The following is a 21,928-nucleotide window of genomic DNA, read 5'->3' on the forward strand; positions in this document are numbered from 1 at the left end:
GCTCCACCGCTGTGACTGGCCGGAGCTGCAATGACGTCACTTCCCGCACATGCGCTCGGGTGCCGTCACTAACGGCATGGTCGCCGTTAGAAACGGCACGCTCAGTGCGCATGCGCGCAGTGGTCTACGGCGCATGCGCCATAGATATCGGTGCATGTCCTTTGTAGATATCTCCTAAACCGTGTAGGTTTAGGAGATATTTGTTGCACCTACAGGTAAGCTTTAATCTAGGTTTACCTACAGGTAAAAGTGGTCTGTAAGGGTTTACAACCACTTTAATGTCAACTAAAGCGGCGCTAAAACGAGCAGCGATTTAGTGTTAGTGCGGCAGCTGCCCCGGTGTGAAAGGGGTCCAAAGCCCCGTACACACGGTCGGAATTCCCGACAGAAAAAGTCAGATGGGAGCTTTTGGTCGGGAATTCCAACCGTGTGTATGCTCCATCTGACTTTTTCTGTCGGGAATACCAACCGTGTGTATGCTCCATCTGACTTTTTCTGTCGGGAATACCAACCGTGTGTATGCTCCATCTGACTTTTTCTGTTGGGAGTTCTGCTAGTATTAGATTGAGTGCTGGTTCTCAATTTTCCCGTTGGAAATCCCGATCGTGTGTATGGGGCATTAGTGTCATTTCTGTCTGCTGCCTCCTTCCTCTGCTATCAGCATGAATCACTTCTGACAAGTTTTTTCCTGACACCAAGAGAAAAATGGTGACAGGGAGGGAGCTCCAGCATAGGGGTCGACCGAAATATTTTTTTTCAGAGCCAATGCCGATAACAAGTGCCCATTTTCTGTACATCACCGTCTTCTGCCGCCAGATGCAGCCTGTCACTTGCCACTGTCTTTTTATCTATAACAGTCTCAACTCCTCTGGGAAATCGTTCCACCAGATTTTGGATGGTGTCTGGGGGAATTTGTGTCCCTTCAGCCAAAAGCAGCGTTTGTGAGGTCGGGTACTGATGTTGGATGAGAAGACGTGGCTCACAATCCAATTCATCCCAAAGGTGTTCTGTAGGGTTGAGGTCATGGCTCTGTTCAGGTCTCTCCACACCAAACTCATCAAATCAAGTCTTTATGGAGCTGGCTGTGTGCGCAGGGGCGCATTCATGGTGGAACAGAAAAGGATCTTCCCCCAATCTGTTACCACAAGGTTGGAATCACACACTTGTCTATAGGGCTGCAACTAACGATTATTTTCATAATCGATTAGTTGGCCGATTATTGTTTTGATTAATCGGATAATAGCCTTAAAATAAAACATTTTTATTTTTTTGGGCCAATTTCTTGTTGGGCAGATTACAAAACACAAATTGCCACAAAAACACATTCAATGCTTTTCTGCAGCTTCTCCATTGAAGTATATTGAACCAAAAAAAACAAAATAGCACCGTTTTGCGTTAAAAACTCTTTGCCCTTTCCAAATACGCAGCAGCTGAAAAACAAAATCATGGATGTGAACGTGTCCCATAGGAAGACATTTAAATGAACTGTAGTGTGTTTCTGCAAAAAGCACCAAAAAACACAGAGGTGTGACCCCCGGCCTGAGATGTTTAGTAACATAATGGGGTTAAAAAAACAAAAATAAGTACAAAAAGAGCAAATAATCGCTACTGTAAGGGGTTAATTTTTTTACTGTGGGACAGTGAAAGTAATATTTACAGTAGCGATTTGCTTTTTTGTATTATAAAGGGCTAATTTTTGTTGTTTTAACCCCATTATGTTACTGGCCGATTAATCGATTATGAAAATTTCATAATCGATTAGTTGTCGATTAATCGAATAGTTGTTTCGGCCCTACTTGTCTAACATATCTTTGTTTGATGCAGTAATACCGTAATGCCCTTCATTGGAAACACACCTGACCTCAATCATTTCAAGGCCCTCTCCTGGTCCTGTCTGTCCCCCCGTATGTATATGTGGTGGCATCAGCCTACTCCGCTCCACAAGACACCCCCACTAACGCGTTTCGTCAAGCCCACTGGGTCTTAGAGGATTGGGTGGGGCGAAACGTGTCAGCTGGCATGGCTTGTGGAGTAGGCTGCGGCTGCCACATATAGACATGGGCAGAAACAGGACCAGGAGAGCGGTGCTATTCTCCTTGCAAGATGCACACTACTGGGTGGTATTATTACACGCCAGCGCCCCATTCCTAAGACCAGCGGGACAATATTAATTCTTCTTGCTTTGAACGCCACTGCAAGTAACAAGTGTATCATTTACATGTACTTTTGGCAATATAGGTAGGCCCGATGATCATCTGATTACTAGGTTTTGGCTGTTTAGTGTGACTGTCTTTTTGCCGACTCCTGCAGGTCTCCGTCTGCTGGACTGCACCTCCAACCTGCTGGAAGACATCCCTCCGTCCCTGGCCGGTATGGACTGTCTGGAGCAGCTTTATCTGAGGCAGAATAAACTGACTTTCCTGCCAGAGCTGCCCAACTGCAAGCTGCTCAAAGTAAGGCCCTATAATGTGATTATTTCATGTACAGTATGTTTGGTTTTATATATAAATGTTGGCTTGGAGTTTGGCTTTTGTGAAGGATATGCTTCTGTGTAATTCTCCCTGCTAGTAATTGTGTGTGTGTTTAGAGGTAACAGGTGATTTCAGGTGTGACTCATTCCTCTGTTGAAATGTTAATGTCCCTTCCTCAGCCAGCTCCCTATTTGAAAGGGTAATTGATCTATTGTGTGTGTGAAGGAGACCTGTGTTTACTGTGATTAGATAAGGGGCTCATGTTAATTATTCTGATTGCTTCATTGTGGTAATTACCTCTTCTATATGCGGGGCCAAGCTGTCTAGATAACGTATTCTGTTACAACTAGTAATTACCTTCACTGATGTCATTATCTAAAGAAATGTGTCTTCAGAGTCGGCGCCGAAGTGTCTGCCTATAATCTGTATAGGAGCCCCCACTGTGTGTGAAAAGGGGGTGGAGAGTTCATTGTTCTGTGATTGAGGATTTAGCTTGTAAACTGCATATATACCTGGTAGCATGCTGCCATTAAAGTGTCTTGTTCCAGCAGTAAGCTCGGACTCATGTGTGGCTTATTGGGCGATTCCAGGAATATTCCTCCTCGTGGAATATTGGGTGACTTTCGTTATGGGAAGAAGGGAATGTTTGACGGGGATATCATTCTAATACCGTCACAGCTTTCATAAATGACCCCGAGCCTTTGACTTCTCAGGAGCTGCATGTTGGGAACAACCAGATAAGCACAGTGGGCCCCCAGCACCTGACCCACCTCACTTCCCTCTGTATCCTCGAGCTGCGGGATAACAAGCTGAAGAGCCTCCCCGATGAGATAAGCGTGCTGAAGGGATTGGAGAGGCTGGATCTCAGAAATAATGACCTTGGCAGGTAAGGACTTGGTCAAGGCACGATTATGCCTTTTAACCACTTAAGGACCGGACCAATATGCTGCTAAATGACTCAAGGGGTTTTTACAATTCGGCACTGCGTCGCTTTAACAGACAATTCCGCGGTCGTGCGACGTGGCTCCCAAACAAAATTGGCGTCCTTTTTTCCCCACAAATAGAGCTTTCTTTTGGTGGTATTTGATCACCTCTGCGGTTTTTATTTTTTGCGCTATAAACAAAAATAGAGCGACAATTTTGAAAAAAATGCAATATTTTTTACTTTTTGCTATAATAAATATCCCCCAAAAATATATAAAAAAATATTTTTTCCCCTCAGTTTAGGCCGATACGTATTCTTCTACCTATTTTTAGTAAAAAAAATCGCAATAAGCGTTTATCGATTGGTTTGCGCAAAATTTATAGCGTTTACAAAATAGGGGATAGTTTTTTTTTTTTTTTTTTTTTTTTTTTTTTTTTACTACTAATGGCGGCGATCAGCGATTTTTTTTCGTGACTGCGACATTATGGCGGACACTTCGGACAATTTTGACACATTTTTGGGACCATTGTCATTTTCACAGCAAAAAATGCATTTAAATTGCATTGTTTATTGTGAAAATGACAGTTGCAGTTTGGGAGTTAACCACAGGGGGCGCTGTAGGAGTTAGGGTTCACCTAGTGTGTGTTTACAACTGTAGGGGGGTGTGGCTGTAGGTCTGACGTCATCGATCGAGTCTCCCTATAAAAGGGATGACTCGATCGATGCAGCCGCCATAGTGAAGCATGGAGAAGCTGTGTTTACATACGGCTCTCCCCGTTCTTCAGCCACAGGGAGCGATCGCGACGGAGCGGCTAGAAACGAATAGCCGCGCCATCGTCCCGGATCGCTCCCCGCGGGAATCCGACCGCCGCATGTAGCGGGGGGGTCCCGATCGAACCCCCGACCAGGCAGGGACGTACAGGTACGCCAATGTGCCTGTACGTGCCATTCTGCCGACGTAAATGTACATGTGGCGGTCCGGAAGTGGTTAATGCTTCACTTTTATAAATGGCTAACAAATGCAGCAAGTTTATTGTGTTTCTTTTGCAGCCGCCAAGTGCACTAGGTAGACCCATGAGTAACTATTTGGGATCAGCAAATGGCAGGGGTATGCAATGGCTCAACAGCTGTCATCATTCTTCTGTGCCATATAGAATTAGTTCTTTATGGGGACTGATACTCCCATACATTATATATAGAACCCCTCTTATGGCCATACAGAGTACCGGAGTTGTCATGCTTCCTGTATGTTTGCTTTATCTATATAAATGATTTTATTTTATGTTATTTTTATGTTTATGTTTCCAGTTTGCCTGGTGCCCTGGGATATCTTCCGAATTTGAAATCCTTACAGCTGGAGGGTAATCCACTGAGAGGAATTCGCAGGGACATACTGAGTGTGAGTATTTGGCATATTTCTTCAGCTGTGGTGTTACTGCTTAACCACTTGCTGACCAGGCCATAGCTGAATGACGGCTACAGCGTGTTTGGCTAGTTCTGGTAGGTTGTACTATGACGTCCTCCCGAACTCGTGCGTCCCGCCAGTGCAGCAGCGCAAGTGGGCTGGATCTGGAGTGCCCACAGCGCTGATCTGTGCCCATCCATGCCTCGTCTGTGCCCACCCATGCCTCGTCTGTGCCCACCCATGCCTCGTCTGTGCCCACCCATGCCTCGTCTGTGCCCACCCATGCCTCGCCTGTGCCCACCCATGCCCCATCCGTGCTCATTTGTGCCACATCGGTGCTCATCCGTGCCCTACAGCAGTGGTCATCCTGTCACCACTAACAGGCCAGGTTTGCAAGATCACTGAAATGCATCACAGGTGATATAATTTGCTGCTCAGTGATTGCAGTATTCTAGTCTGGTAATACATAAAACCTGGCCTGTCAGTGGGCCCTGAAGACAAGGTTGATGACCACTGCCCTGCAGTGCCTCACAAAAGTGTAATAGGTAGTAATTTATGTCCCTAGAACACCTGAAGGTGCTCCCTACATGTTGGGTCTCTGTATGTGGCCAGACTGTGTACAAGTCTTAACACATGTGGTATCGCTATACTCGGGAGTAGCAGATAAGGATGAGCTCTAGCGTGTTCGCATAGAACACGTGTAGAGCCCGCCAGGAAGTCGGCACCTGCACTGCGCTAATCACAGCCAGGGAGACATTTCCTGATGCTCGGCTGCGGAGATCGGGAAATGTCTGCCTGGCTGTGATTAGCGCAGCGCGGGTGCCAACTTCCTGGCGGGCTCTGCACGTGTTCTATGCGAACACGCCGGAGCTCATCCTTAGTAGCAGAATGTGTTTTGGGGGTGTAGTTGCAAGTATGCTTATGCTGTGTATGAGAAATAACTTGTTAATACTATATGACAATCCTGTGAAAAATAAATCTTAATTTTGCAAACAATTGTGGGAAAAAATGCCAACTTCAATAAACTCACCATGCCTCCTACTAAATACCTTGGAATGTCTACTTTCCAAAAAGGGATCATTAGTGTCTCAAGAAATGAGATAGGCCGTCAGTACACCAGGTGTGATCAGTTTTCAGTGATTGATTGGCACCTTAGCTTGTAGACTCTTTAACCTTCACAAAGACAAAATAATATACACTGATTTTGGTTATTTTGTACCAAAGATATGTAGCAGTATACATTTTGGTGAAAAATTATGAAAAAAAATGACTTGTTTGCAAAAGTGCTGTGTAAATAGATGGCGCTATACAATACCTTTTAATAAAAAAAAATAACAATTTGTCTTTTTAATGACAGGTTCACTTTAAACTATAAGTTTTATTGCTGGAAGGCAAATAGAAAACTAAAAATATAACTGTATATATATCATTTTTGTCCCCTTTTAGAAAGGCACTCAAGAACTACTAAAGTATTTAAGAGACAGAATACAAGTTCCAGGTAAGTTATTTTCAAAATTAAATAACAATATGTGCGGCGCTAAGACCCATCAATGAATAGATGGGTAAGTAAATAAACAAAAAATACAATATAATAAGGTGAGTAACTTTAACCCCTTCCGGCCGAGCGTACGCATATATGCAGCCTCGGCTTTAGGGGGTTATACCGGGATGATGCCTGCAGCTGCAAGCATCATCCCAGTACCGTTTCTTCGTCGGATAAAAGCCGCTAAGGGTTGTTATCCCGGGGGAGCGGGAGGGGACCTCCCGCCACCTTCCGCCACTCTTACCAGGTCTCCCGTCCCACCAGGAGACCCGATCCACCACTACCGGTGGCTAGAGACAGACTGGCACAAAGCCGTTTCATTGCTGTCACAAGATATGTAAACATTTTTGTGGCAGCATTAGGCATGTGACAGGTACTCTTTATGGAGGGATCAGGGGTCTATAAGACCCTTAAACCCTCCTCTGCACTTAAAACCATTCAAAATTCCAAGATCTGGGTTTTCAAACGTTTTTGAGTTTTGAAATATGGCCTTGTTTGCATCGGGTAACCCGGAAGTGATGTCGGGTCATCGATTCTGGGTTACCATAGGGGAGAGCCGATTGAAGCCAATCCGGGCTTTGTTTGGCTGTCTGACCAGCCGGTGGGATGGGAGAGCCTGAGCAACCCTTCATATACAGCATGGGTCTTCAAACTATGGCCCTCCAGTTGTTCAGGAACTACAATTCCCATCATGCCTAGTCATGTTTGTGAATGTCAGTGTGTTACAATGCCTCATGGGATGTGTAGTTCGACAACAGCTGGAGGGCCGTACTTTGAGGATCCCTGATATACAGCATGCAGACAGACAAGGTTACTCCGCTCAAGGCACTCTACCCCCTGCTCCATCAGCCAAAAGGTGCTGGCTTCAAGAGGTTTGTGACCTGTTCCATAACCATAGAAATTCTGGATGAACTACAAGTCCCATCTTCCACCGCAGACGGCTCATTCTTAAATTAACTACGGGGTCGCTGATGAGCCTGTGGACAGATTCTCCCCCCTGAGCTGTGGATCTCTGCAGCTCCTCCAGAGTTACCATGGGCCTCTTGGGTGCTTCTCTGATGAATGCTCTCCTTGCCCAGCCGGTCAGTTTAGGTGGACGGCCATGTCTTGGTAGGTTTGCAGTTGTGCCATACTCTTTCCATTTTCCGATGATGGATTAAACAGAGCTCTGTGAGATGTTCAAAGCTTGGGATATTTATTTATAACCCAACCCTGCTTTATACTTCTCCACAACTTCATCCCTGACCTGCCTGGTGTGTTCCTTGCCCTTCATGATGCAGTTTGTTCACTAAGGTTCTCTAACAAACCTCTGAGGGCTTCATGGGACAGCTGTATTTATAATGAGATTAAATTGCACACAGGTGGTCTCTATATACTAATTAGGTGTCTTCTGAAGGTAATGGGTTCCATTAGATTTTAGTTAGGGGTATCAGAGTAAAGGGGGCTGAATACAAAGTCTGACCAGCCGGTGGGATGGGAGAGCCTGAGCAACCCTTCATATACAGCATACAGACAGACTCGGTTACTCCGCCCAAAGCACTCTACCCCCTGCTCCAAGAGGTCCGTGACTTGTTCCATAACCATAGAAATTTTGGATGAACTACAAGTCCCATCTGTCACCGCAGACGGCTCATTCTTAAATTAACTACGGGGTCGTGATGAGCCCCCTTATAGTTTATTTACAATCAATCCTTGTTTGGGGTACACCGGCAAAGGCAAATCGATTGACAAAGATGGAGGTTAATCAAGCTAAATAAATACTGATTGAGATCAGATAAGGAACCCGGTGGCAAGAAAGTTATGTGTGAAACCAGCAATTAGTCAAATGATAAATACATTCTGTGTCCCCCGACAGGTTTTCATATCTAAATTTTTGTTGTTTCACAATCGCACGCAATTTTACATCTATGTAAGTTTATTAATCGCACATTTTTACATTTAGTAGGAGTTTTGTAGATTCGTGGATGTGCTTGTGGATTCCAGTGGTGATTTTTAGGCTTCATTTCCATGGATGTTTTTACAGCTACTTTTTTTAGCCTTTTTTACAGCTTAACCACTTAATGCCCGCCGCACGACTATTTACGTCCACAAAATGGCACGTACAGGCAGATGGGCGTATATATACGTCCCTGCCTTCTAGCGGGTCGAGGGTCCAATCGGGACCCCCTCCAGGGCGGGCGGCTTACCTCCGGGAGCGATCCGTCCTGAGGGGGCGGCTGTTCGTTTCTGTGCGCCCCCTCGTGATCGCTCCCAGCCAATCCCGCGAGCCTCCGCCGTGTCACTTCCTCTGCCTGTGTAATGTAAACACTGGCAGAGGAAGTGATGCAGCTCTCCTCTCGGCGGTATTTTCAATCCGTCGAGAGGAGAGAACACTCACAGTAAGTCGCACCAACACTACACTGACACCAGTACACACAGGCACATTAACCCCTTGCGAACACACCCCCCCCCCCACCCCCTGTCACACTGTCACTAATAGCAGTGATCATATATGTACTAATCACTGCATTTAGTGTCAGTGTGACAGTTACTATGACAGGCAGTTAGTGTTAGGTCCAGGGTAGCCCCGTACCCCCCAATAAAGTTTTAACCCCTTGATCACCGCCCTAGTTAACCCTTTCACCCCCTATTACCAGCGTCACTAAAGCGATCATTTTTCTGATCGCTGTATTAGTGTCGCTGTTGCCGCTAGGTAGCTAATTTTTTTTTTTATTGCGATTTTAGTTTTTTACTAAAGACATGTGGCTGAATAAATTTTGGCCTAAATGTTTGACTAAAATTTAGTTTATTCGATTTTTCTTATAACAAAAAGTGAAAAATATTGTTTTTTTTTCAAAAATGTCGCTCTATTTTTGTTTATAGCGCAAAAAATAAAAATCGCAGAAGCAATCAAATACCATCAAAAGAAAGCTCTATTTGTGGGAAGAAAAGGACGTGAATTTTGTTTGGGAGTCACGTCGCACGACCGCGCAATTGTCTGTTAAAGCGACGCAGTCCCGAATTGTAAAAACGCCTCTGGGCATTTAGCAGCATATTGGTCCGGGGCTTAAGTGGTTAAAAACGCCTGTCCATGTTTTTTTTTTTTTTTTTTTTAGCTGGAGCTCAAAAACGCTACGGTAGCGTTTTTTAACGTCTGGCGTTTTTACAGCTCTAAGGCTGGAGCTTCAGAACGCACTGGTCCTGTTTTTTTTTTTTTGCAGCTTAAAAACGGCTCAGCCATCTACAGCTCAAAAACGTCATGGTGGGCATGAGGCCATAGACTAACATGGAGAGCTGTTTTTAAGCTGCAAAAAAACGCTCAGAAAAGTGGCTGTAAAAACGTCCATGGAAATGAAGCCTTAGTGTTGTTTTTTTTTTCCTTCTTTTTTTTAACTGTATTTTTTACTGGGGGTAAACAAAAGTAAATTTACATTTTTTTTTTTTAATTTTATTCAAGCTTCAAAGAGTGAAGAAAATACAAGTCCTGTGGTTACAGCTATGACACTTCCAAGTGACTCTCTGGTTAATACACATGCAATTACTTCACTGAAGACCTTGGAGTATAGGTAGGGCTCTTTTTGTCATAATTTATTTTGGTCATGTCCTTGTTCAGTATTGATGAGTTTTTCACATGATTTTATATGAATGAAATATTGTTATTTATATTACTTTAATATATATTGCAATATACTATTCATAACATATATATCAATATAAATATATATACACACACACACACACACTATTTATCTCTCTCTCTCTCTCTCTCTCTCTCTCTCTCTCTTTCATATATATATAAAATTATCTTTTTTTTTTTTTTCCTACAGACTATTTCTGTGACCTGTGGCTTTTATACATATCAATTCTTTTATAGCCTAAAGCACACAACGTACAGCAGTTGTATTTGAGAAACTTAATAAGGAGGACCAAAATGTCCCTGTCATTCTATACAGTGCCTTGAACAAATATTCATACCACATGTTACAACCAAAAACGTAAATGTATTTTATTGGGATTTTATGTGATAGACCAACACAGAGCGGCACATAATTGTGAAGTGGAAGGAAATAAATAAATATGTGAAAAGTGTGGGGGGCATTTGTATGGCGCCCCCCGGAGTCAATACTTTGTAGAACCTCCTTTCTCTGCAATTACAGCTGCAAGTCTTTTTGGGGGCGTCTCTGGCAGCTTTGCACATCTAGAGAGGGACATTTTTTCCCATTCTTCTTCTTTGCAAAATATCTCAAGTTCTGTCAGATTGGATGGAGAGCGTCTGTGATCAGCAATTTTCAAGTCTTGCCACAGATTCTCAATGTGATTTAGGTCTGGACTGTGACTGGGCCATTCTAACACATGAATATGCTTTGATCTAAACCATTCCATTGTTGCACTGGCTGTATGTTTAGGGTCGTTGTCCTGCTGGAAGGTGAACCTCCACCCCAGTCTCAAGTCTTTTGCAGACATAACAGGTTTTCTTCTAAGATTGCCCTGTATTTGGCTCCATCCATCTTCTCATCAACTCTGACCAGCTTCCCTGTCGCTGCTGAAGAAAAGCATCCCCACAACATGATGCTGTCACCACCATGTTTCACGGTGGGATGGTGTGATCAGGGTGATGTGCAGTGTTAGTTTTCCGCCACACATAGCGTTTTGCTTTTAGGCCAAAAAGATCAATTTTGGTCTCATCTGATCAGAGCACCTTCTTCCACATGTTTGCTGTGTCCCCTCCCCCACATGGCTTCTCACAAACTGCAAACGCGACTTCTTTGGCTTTCTTTCAACAATGGCTTTTTTCTTGGATTGGATTGGAATAAATGCTTATAGAGCGCCGAATGCGAGTTGTGAAACTAGCGTCTAAGCGCTTACCAGCAAGCTGGGGGTATCCAGTTCCCCGGAGCAAAGAGAAGAGACTAGGTCATCTAAGTAAAAGAGGGGAACAAGCAAGAAGTAAACAGAAATATAAAAAGAAGGAAGGGGGAGGCAGGACACAAGGAGCCTATCCCTACTCCCTGACCATGGACCGCAGCCTGGGATTAAGGCAGCGTCCTGCTAAGAGCCACTTGCCACTCTTCCATAAAGGGCAGATTTGTGGAGAGCACAACTAATAGTTGTCCTGTGGATAGATTCTCCCCCCTGAGCTGTGGATCTCTGCAGCTCCTCCAGAGTTACCATGGGCCTCTTGGCTGCTTCTCTGATTAATGCTCTCCTTGCCCGGCCCGGTCAGTTTAGGTGGACGGCCATGTCTTGGTAGGTTTGCAGTTGTGCCATACTCTTTCCATTTTCCGATGATGGATTGAACAGAGCTCTGTGAGATGTTCAAAGCTTGGGATATTTTCTTATAACCTAACCCTGCGTTAAACTTCGCCACAACTTTATCCCTGACCCGTCTGGTGTGTTCCTTGATCTTTCATCATGCTGTTTGTTCACGAAGGTTCTCTAACAAACCTCTGAGGGCTGCACGGGACAGCTGTATTTATACTGAGATTAAATTACACACAGGTGGACATTATTATTATTACTAATTAGGTGTCTTCTGAAGGCAATTGGTTCCACTAGATTTTAGTTAAGGGTATCAAAGTAAAGGGGACTGAATACAAATTCACAACACACTTTTCACATATTTTATTTGTAAAAAAAATTGAAAATCATTTATAATTTTTTTGTTCCACTTCACAATTATGTGCCACTTTGTGTTGGTCTATCACATAAAATCCCAATAAAATACATTTACAGTTTTTGTTGTAACATAACAAAATGTGGAAAATTTCAAGGGGTATGAATACTTTTTCAAGGCACTGTATCCAGTCTTCTGCCCATTTCAACCTTTTGTGTATTCACATTTTCTTAAAGAAGATCTCCAGGCAATTTTTTTTCCCATGCAGTGGGACTGTGCCCACACTGCATGGATTAACTGCTAGTTTTTCTCTAGGGGTGAGGAGAGTGGAGATATACTTACCTAGTCCGCCGATCCTCAGTTCAAAAGACCAGTCCCCCACACACACACAGGGTAGTGGTTTTGTGCGGTGGACTTTTCCTGATGGTATCATGCCCATAGAATGGCTCTGGACATGAGGATGGCAGGAACAGTCCACTTTTGGACGTGGGGGAGTGCTGTTTTCCCAAAAGGTCGGGAAAGTATGGCCCGGATTCACAAAGCACTTGCGCCAACGTATCTCGAGATACGCCGCGTAAGTGCACATATGTGCCGTCGTATCTATGCGCCGGACTCAGAAACTAAGATACGCCTGAAAATAGGCTTCATCCGACCGACGTAACTTGCCTACGCCGGCGTAGAGTGGGCGCATATTTACGCTGGACGTATTTGGCCCTCCCATTGATTTTCTATTCACATATGCAAATGAGGGAGATACGCCGATTCACGAACGTACGTCCGTCCGACGCAGTGCGCGTAAAGTCATACATCCGGCGTAAAGTTATGCCCCATAAAGGAGGTGTAACTCAGCAGCATCCATGCAAAGGGCTGCACCAGAGAACACAAGCCGGCGTATTTTACGTAGTTTACGTAGTACGTGAATATGACTAGGCGTAGGTTACGTTCACGCCGTAGGCAGTGATCCGACATATCTTAGGCAGTTGTTCCGACGTGATTGTGAGCATGCACACTGAGATGCGCCCACGGGACGGCGCATGCGCAGTTGGCAATACGTATCTATCAGGCGCTCGGCCCATCATTTGCATGGGGTCACGCCTCATTAGCATGGCTCACGCCCACTTTCGCCAACTTGCGCCTGAAAAACCCAGCGCAGATTTGGGAGGAAGTGCTTTGTGAATTCAGGGCTTGCCTCTCTGCGCTGCGTCGGCGTAGCATAAAGGAGATAAGCTACGGCAGCATAAATATGCGGCGCTGTATGTGAATCCGTGCCTATGACTTATCCTTGTGCCCCTGGACAAAACGACCATGTAACCGACGCAGTGCGAGTACAAGCCATGGGAAAATACATTTTGCCTGGAGTTCTTCTTTAAAGCAGAACTCCAAGCATATATAAAAGGCACAAATTAAAGAAGAACCTACCTTGAGTTGGAAGTAGGTGACGTTGAAGCAGGTGTGTTTAAATTTCTAAGGGATAGCACTCCAAAGACATGCTGGTAGGTTAATTGGATCTTGTCCAAATTGGCCCAGTATATATAATGTGTAGGAATGTGTGTCCCAAGCGCGTTGAGATCCTACGGGGTAAATGACCGCCCCAGCCAGGCAGACATTGGCTGCAAAAAGCGCCTTGAGTTCGCATTTGTAGCGCTATACAAGTTAATCATTCACGTGTCACCATTAAAATCTGTGCTGTGGTTTGGAAATACATTTTTTTATTGCTGTCTGTAGCTGCTCCCCAGGCAGAAGCCCAAATTACAGATATTCCTATAGGAAGGTACAGGCAGCACTGAAGCCACATAACCTTTTCAATTCTGCAGCCCTCACTGGTATGATTCCCTGTGACTCCTCAGCTCCATTTGTACAAATAATGGCTGGTTTGGCCGCCTCCCATAACCCCCTCCTTATTTTACAGTCGCACCTCCTCTGCTGCTGTTAACTACTTGCCGACCAGCCGCCGTCATTTTACGGCGGCAGGTCGGCTCCCCTGCGCGAGAGCCCCTAGCTATACGTGGGCTCTCGCGCAGGCCACTAGAGGCACTCGTCCCCGACTCCGGGGCCCGGCAGGCGCGATCGCTCGTTACAGAGCGACCGGTCCTGTCAGGGGAAGAATTGCTGATCTTCTGTTAATACAATGTATGAACAGCGATCAGTCATTTCCCCTAGTGAGTCCACCCCCCCCCCCTACAGTTAGAACACACCCAGGGAACATACTTAACCCCTTCCCCGCCCCCTAGTGTTAACCCCTTCCCTGCCAGTCACATTTATACAGTAATTAGTGCATATTTATAGCACTGATCGCTGTATATATGTGAATGGTGTCAAAAGTGTCCGACATAATGTCGCAGTCCCAATAAAAAAAAAAAAATCGCAGATCGCCGCCATTACTAGTAAAAAAAATTAAATGATCAAAAAAATAATAATTCTGTCCCCTATTTTGTAGACGCTATGGGCCAGATTCATAGAGAACTGCGGCGGCGTAACGTATCGTCTTTAAGTTACACCGCCGCAAGTTTTCCTCGTAAGTGCTTGATTCACAAAGCACTTGAGTGTAAACTTGCGGCGGAGTAACGTAAAGACGTCCGGCGCAAGCCCGCCTAATTCAAATGGGGCGGGGACCATTTAAATTAGGTGCGTTCCTGCGACGAACGTACTGCGCATGCTCCGTTTTGAAATTTCCCGCCATGCTTTGCGCGAAATGACGTCGCCCGTCGTAATGTTTTGAATGGCGACGTGCGTAACGTACTTTCGTATTCCCGGACGTCTTAGGCAAAAAAATTAATAAATTTGAAATTCGACCCGGGAACGACGGCCATACTTTAACATGGTTCGTCTAAAGTTAAGCCATGAAAAAGCAGGCCTAACTTTGCGACGGGAAAAACCGACCAGCGACGACGTAACGAACGCGCGTACCTTCGCGGATCGCCGTAAAAGCGAATTTGCATACCCGACGCTGGAAAACGACGCAAACTCCACCCAGCGGCGGCCAAAGTATTGCAGCCTAAGATCCGACGGTGTAAGTCAATTACAACTGTCGGATCTTAGGGCTATCTATGCGGAACTGATTCTATGAATCAGCCGCATAGATACGACAAGAGATACGACGGCGTATCTCTTTTGTGAATCTGGCCCTATAACTTTTGCGCAAACCAGTCGCTTATTGCGATTTTTTTATTTATTTTTTTACCAAAAATATGTAGAAGAATACGTACCGGCCTAAACTGAGAAAAAAAAATGTTTTTTTAAAAAATATATTGGAATATTTATTATAGCAACAAGTAAAAAATATTGATTTTTTTTTTTCAAAATTGTCGCTCTTTTTTTTGTTTATAGCGCAAAAAATAAAAAGGCGATCAAATACCACCAAAAGAAAGCTCTATTTGTGGGGAAAAAAGGACGCAAATTTTCTTTGGGAGCCACGTCACACGACCGCGCAATTGTCAGTTAAAGCGACGCAGTGCCGGAAGCTGAAATTTCGCCTGGGCAGGAGGGGGGTATATGTTCCCAGTAAGCAAGTGGTTAAATTAATATTTCAGTAGTTTAATATTAGAAAATAATTTATTAATTCTCCTGTTGTATCCTCGTCGGTCCCTTCATCAGGGATGTCCCATCTGAGATGCTCTTGCGTGTCCTCGCCATATCTCGCCTTGATTACTGTATCCCCTCCCCCAGTGTACCGTGCCAACACAGACCTTTTCCTTCATTGCAGATGTTCGTGTTTTTGTTGTACACCTGTCACATTTTCATTTTTTTGCTCTCGTTTCTTCTAGTGACAAGCAGGCCGCTGCCATCCCAGACGCGGTTTTCAATGCTGTTGGCTCCTGTCCCGTCACCACAGTAAATTTCAGCAAAAATCAGCTGACCGAAGTGCCCCCAAGGTAAACTCTGTTTTATTAACCACTTAAGGACCAAGCCTCTTTCTGATTTCACAGACAGCAGATATACATATAAAACTTAAGTTGAGAGATTTGGTTCATCTCTGTGTATAATCTGTGGCTGTTCACTTCACTGGGTGTATTGAGGGTTTACATCCACTTTAAAATTCATGTGTGTGTAAAGGCAGGCGTCACAAAACTTTTGGTAATATTGTGTATATTTATTTATTTATTTTTTTTTTTTTTTTACTGTGTCTTGACATACACTTTAACCACTTAAGGACCCATTCCAGCCGATATATGTCGGCAGAATGGCACGGCTGGGCACATCCACGTACATGGCTCCTTAAGCCCAGCCGTGGGGTCACGCGCGCACGCGACCCAGTCCGAAGCTCCGCAACCGCGGGACTCGTGGACCCGATCGCCGCTGGAGTCCCGCGATCGGTCCTCCGGAGCTGAAGAACGGGGAGAGCTGTATGTAAACACGGCTTCCCCGTTCTTCACTGTGGCGCTGACATCGATCGTGTGATCCCTTTTATAGGGATACACAATCGATGACGTCACACCTACAGCCACACCCCCCTACAGTTAGAAACACATATGAGGTCACACTCAACCCCTTCAGCGCCCCCTTGTGGTTAACTCCCAAACTGCAATTGCCATCTTCACAGTAAACAATGCATTTTAAATGCATTTTTTGCTGTGAAAATGACAATGGTCCCAAAAATGTGTCAAAATTGTCCGAAGTGTCCGCCATAATGTCGCAGTCACGAAAAAAATCACTGATCGCCGCCATAAGTAGTAAAAATATATTTTTTTTATAAAAATGCAATAAAACTATCCCCTTTTTTGTAAACGCTATAAATTTTGCGCAAACCAATCAATAAACGCTTATTGTGTTTTTTTTTTTTTTTACCAAAAATAGGTAGAAGAATACGTATCGGCCTAAACTGAGGGAAAAAAAATAATGTTTTATATATGATTTTGGGGGATATTTATTATAGAAAAAAGTAAAAAATATTGCATTTTTTTTTCAAAATTGTCGCTCTATTTTTGTTTATAGCGCAAAAAATAAAAACCGCAGAGGTGATCAAATACCACCAAAAGAAAGCTCTATTTGTGGCGAAAAAAAGGACGCCAATTTTGTCTGGGAGCCACGTCGCACGACCGCGCAATTGTCAGTTAAAGCGAGGCAGTGCCATGAATGTATCCCCTCCTCACTCTCTGACCCTCATTTCCTCTAGTAGCTCTGCAGTCTCTGACAGTCTTCTCAATCATTGTTATGTTATGTGTGGCCCTTTGGTGATGTCAGGGGCCGCATTTAAGGCCCTATATAGCTCATCAGTTAACAATCGTTGTCTTAGGGGTTCTTTTATGGCGCCTTTTTACCTTTTTATGGTTTCATCAGAATGGATGAGTCGGTTGGCTGGTAAACGCAGACGATGTAGCAGATGATAATCTGAGATCTTTACAAGCACCGAGGGAAGCCGGTGTAATTTCCCAGCACTTCCTCGCCGAGCGTCTGCCGGTTCAAGAGCCCTCCAGGGGAATTTTAAATCCTTCCTACTTACTGTAATTCACTGTAAGTGCTTTCCACCAGTCATCTTCTGCGTGTGCGGGTGTTTTGCTCATTTCAGCATTTGCAATAATGATGTCCCCTCACCAGTGAGATGAAGACACCGGGGGGGTTCTGCCTACACTGGGATTCATAGGCAAACAAATTATTGGAATATTTGTAAAGAGAACCTGTCACCACGGGGTACTCAAACTGAAGGCAGAAAGGGAACCTGCATAGGGCCTGCGGCTTTACTGTAGACAAACAACACCCTTAAAATGCATTACATTAACCGTTTGCCGACCGCCCACCGTCGGTTTTACGTCGGCTCCCCTGCACGAGAGCACGTAATATAATGTCGGCTCTCGCGCAGGCCACTAGGGGACCCCCTCGCTCGCCCCCGACTCCCGTGCCCGCTGGGCACACGCGATCGCTCGTTACAGAGCGGGGACCGGGAGCTGTGTGTGTAAACACACAGCTCCCGGTCCTGTCAGGGAAATGCTGATCTTCTGTTCATACAATGTATGAACAGAAGATCGGTCATTTCCCCTAGTGAGGCCACACCCCCCTACAGTTAGAACACACCCAGGGAACATACTTAACCCCTTCCCCCCCACTAGTGTTAACACCATTCACTGCCAGTGGCATTTTTATAGTAATCCAATGCATTTTTATAGCACTAATCGCTATAAAAATGGCAATGGTCCCAAAAATGTGTCAAAATTGTCCGAAGTGTCCGCCATAATGTCGCAGTCCCGAAAAAAAAATCGCTGATCGCCGCCATTACTAGTAAAAAAAAATATTAATAAAAATGCCATAAAAATACCCCCTATTTTGTAAACGCTATAACTTTTGCGCAAACCAATCAATAGATTTTTTTTTATGAAAAATATGTAGAAGAATACGTATCGGCCTAAACTGAGGAAAAAAATATTTTTTATATATTTTTGGGAGATATTTATTACAGCAAAAAGTAAAAAAATATTCATTTTTTTTCAAAATTGTCGCTCTATTTTTGTTTATAGAGCAAAAACGCAGAGGTGATCAAATACCACCAAAAGAAAGCTCTATTTGTGGGAAAAAAAGGACGCCAATTTTGTTTGGAAACCACGTCGCACGACCGTGCAATTGTCAGTTAAAGCGGCGCAGTGCCGAATCGCAAAAAGTGCTCTGGTCTTTGGGCAGCAATATGGTCCGGGGGTTAAGTGGTTAAAGAGGGTGCTGCTATATGACCATACAAACAGAACAATAGATTACGGCGCACACATACAAAAATGACATTTAACCCCTTGCTTACTGGGCACTTAAAGTGGTTGTAAACCCTTTTTAACAACTTTATGCTGCAGGTATGCCTATATTAAGGCTTACCTGTAGCTACCCTGGATATCTCCAAAACCTGCACGGTATAAGAGATATCCCCCTGTGTCTGCATGTGCCGAAGTCATCGGCACATGCGCACTAGGGCAAACTGAAGCCTATGTGCCATTTCTTCAGTCTTCGTGCCATTACCGACGGCTCCCACGCACGGGAGTGACGTCACCGCGGCTCCGGCCAATCGCAGCATCGGAGCCGCTATACCCGGAAGCAAGCACCGGGCGACATGTTGGTGGCCGGAAGGGGGAGACGAGGAGGGCTGCGGGGGCTTCAATGTAAGATAAGTAATTCATAATGAGCTAGTATGCTATGCATACTAGCTCATTATGCCATTATCTTGCAGGTTTATTTTTTGGGGGGGGGGTTTACTTCCCTTTTAAACCCCCCTCCTGCCCAGACCAATTTTTCAGCTTTCAGCGTTTCTCACTCTTTGAACGACTAATGTGCGTTCATACAACACTGTATCCAAATGATTTTTCCCCCCACAAATTGAAGTTACTTTTGGTGGTATTTGATCACCTCTGCCGTTTTTATTTTTTGTTAAAATAAAAAATACAGAGTTAAAAAAATTAAAATAAAATTCAAAACCGTTTTATATTTTGTTATAAATTTTTGAAAACAGGTAATTTTTCTCCTTCATTGATATATGCTGATGAGGCCACACTGATGGACATGATGGGCTGCACTGGTGGGCACAGATAGGCTGCACTGGTGGGCACCGCGAGATGGCAGTGATGCATGGCACTGAAGGGCATTTATGGAAATGCGCCGCAAATCCGGCGGTAAAATAGCGCTGTTTTACCTCCGACGCTATGCGCGGCACCAGTGTAAATGGGGTCTAAAGGTTCACTGACTACTCCTTGTGACTCTTTTCAGGAGCACTGCTAAAAATTACATTGGCCTTGTAAACCTTAAGCAGGTACGTCCGGTTTACGTACCTGTACAAGTTTGGCCTGGAGGAGGAAATCCATATTAAGACAGAGAGAAAAAAACAAAATCCATGCAGATCGCCCCTCTGCTGGAAACTGAAGTTGGCTCTCCCTGGCGGCTAGGCCAGAGTACTGACCATGGAACCAGAGTACTGACCATGGAACCAGAGTACTGACCATGGAACCAGAGTACTGACCATGGAACCAGAGTACTGCCCATGGAACCAGAGTACTGCCCATGGAACCAGAGTACTGCCCATGGAACCAGAGTACTGCCCATGGAACCAGAGTACTGCCCATGGAACCAGAGTACTGCCCATGGAACCAGAGTACTGCCCATGGAACCAGAGTACTGCCCATGGAACCAGAGTACTGCCCATGGAACCAGAGTACTGCCCATGGAACCAGAGTACTGCCCATGGAACCAGAGTACTGCCCATGGAACCAGAGTACTGACCATGGAACCAGAGTACTGCCCATGGAACCAGAGTACTGCCCATGGAACCAGAGTACTGACCATGGAACCAGAGTACTGACCATGGAACCAGAGTACTGACCATGGAACCAGAGTACTGACCATGGAACCAGAGTACTGACCATGGAACCAGAGTACTGACCATGGAACCAGAGTACTGACCATGGAACCAGAGTACTGACCAGGTTTGCCAGGTTACCGCTACAATTGGGAAGTTTAACCCCTTGCATACCGGGCATTTTCACCCCCTTCCTGCCCAGACCAATTTTTAGTTTTCAGCGCTGTTGCACTTTGAATGACAATTGCGTGGTCATGCAACACTGTACCCAAACTAAATCTTTGGGTTTTTTCCCCCCACAAATAGAGCTTTCGTTTGGTGGTATTTGATCATCTGTGCGGTTTTTATTTGTTGGCTATAAACAAAAGAAGAGCGACAATTAAAAAAAAAAAAACACAATATTTTTTACTTTTTTTTTAAAATAAATATCACAATTTTAAAAAAAAAATAAAATTTTTTCCTGAGTTTAGGCCGATACGTATTCTTCTACATATTTTTGATAAAAAACAATCGCAATAATCGTATATTGATTGGTTTGCGCAAAAGTTATAGCGTCTACAAAATAGGTAATAAATTTATGGCATTTTTATTTTATTAATTTTTTTACTAGTATTGGCGGCGATTTGCGTTTTTTTATTTTTTACTGTGACCGTAACATTGCGGCGAACACATCGGACACTTTTGACACGTTTTTGGGATCATTCATATTTATACAGCGATTAATGCTTTAAATATGCACTGATTACTGTGTAAATGTGACTGGCAGGGAAAGGGTTAACCACTAGGGGGCGCTGAAGGGGTTAATATGTTCCCTAAGGTGTGTTCTAACTGTAGGGGGGAGGGAACTCTCAAGGGGAGGAGACCGATGTGTGTTCCTCTGTACTGGGAACACACATTGGTCTCCTCACCGCTGACAGGAGGTGGATCTGTGTGTTTACACCCCATTATTACACACACAGATCCACACTCCTGCCGTGATTACCGGCAATCGCGGGTGCCCGGCGGCAATCGCGGCCGCCGGGCACCCGTGTCGGGTCACGAGCGATGCCGCGGGCGCGCGCCGGGAACACAGGACGTCATATGACGTCCACCCGGATCGAGAGAGGGTCCCTGCCGGCGTCATTTTACAATGTTCCGGTAGGGAAGTGGTTAAAGTGGATGTAAAGCCTCTCTCATCCTTTCTAAACTACTGCCATAGTGCTGATCTATACGGATATAGATGCCTCCTGCATGTATCCTTACCTGTCAAATGTGTAAGAAAACAAGACCCCCTCTAATTGATGCTGCAGGTGGGGAGATCAGGGGTCATTCATAGTTACCGAGATAAAAATAAACTCTTGGGTGATTTGGTTTGCAGGATTCCGCCGGTGAATGCAGTAGGCAGACTTTTGAAGCTAGATTCTAAACAAAAAAATAAAAAATGACATTCCTAATGGAAAGACTTTAATTTATAAAACTTTTTCTTGCAGGATTGTAGAATTGAAAGAATCCGTGTTTGACGTCAACCTGGGCTTCAATAAAATCCCAACAATCACCTTGAATTTGTGCATGTTACTGAAAATAACACATCTGGATATGAGGTCAGTATCTCATTTTTTTTAATAAACAAAAGCTAAATTTTTTTTGTAAATACATTACCCCGTTGTGTGACTCTTTAGTCACACGGGCTGCTCAGATGTGTTAGGGAGGACATGTTCAGCATAGAAACTCACTGAGCATGTGCAGAGCTGC

The 21,928-nt window shown here is 44.5% G+C and overlaps 1 protein-coding gene across 1 annotated transcript in view; it reads left to right on the forward strand.

Moving 5' to 3' along the window:
• Positions 1 to 21,928, forward strand: part of LRRC40 (leucine rich repeat containing 40) — a 52,588-nt gene that overhangs the window by 24,414 nt on the left and 6,246 nt on the right. Inside the window, exons 6-12 of the mRNA XM_040360717.1 lie at positions 2,311 to 2,453; positions 3,185 to 3,357; positions 4,705 to 4,795; positions 6,248 to 6,299; positions 9,781 to 9,889; positions 15,702 to 15,809; positions 21,667 to 21,777. Coding sequence (XP_040216651.1) covers positions 2,311 to 2,453; positions 3,185 to 3,357; positions 4,705 to 4,795; positions 6,248 to 6,299; positions 9,781 to 9,889; positions 15,702 to 15,809; positions 21,667 to 21,777 — 787 coding nt within the window. The remainder of the gene's footprint in view (positions 1 to 2,310; positions 2,454 to 3,184; positions 3,358 to 4,704; positions 4,796 to 6,247; positions 6,300 to 9,780; positions 9,890 to 15,701; positions 15,810 to 21,666; positions 21,778 to 21,928) is intronic.

This window comes from Rana temporaria, chromosome 7 (assembly GCF_905171775.1).
Source record: "Rana temporaria chromosome 7, aRanTem1.1, whole genome shotgun sequence".
Classification (NCBI taxonomy): domain Eukaryota; kingdom Metazoa; phylum Chordata; class Amphibia; order Anura; family Ranidae; genus Rana; species Rana temporaria.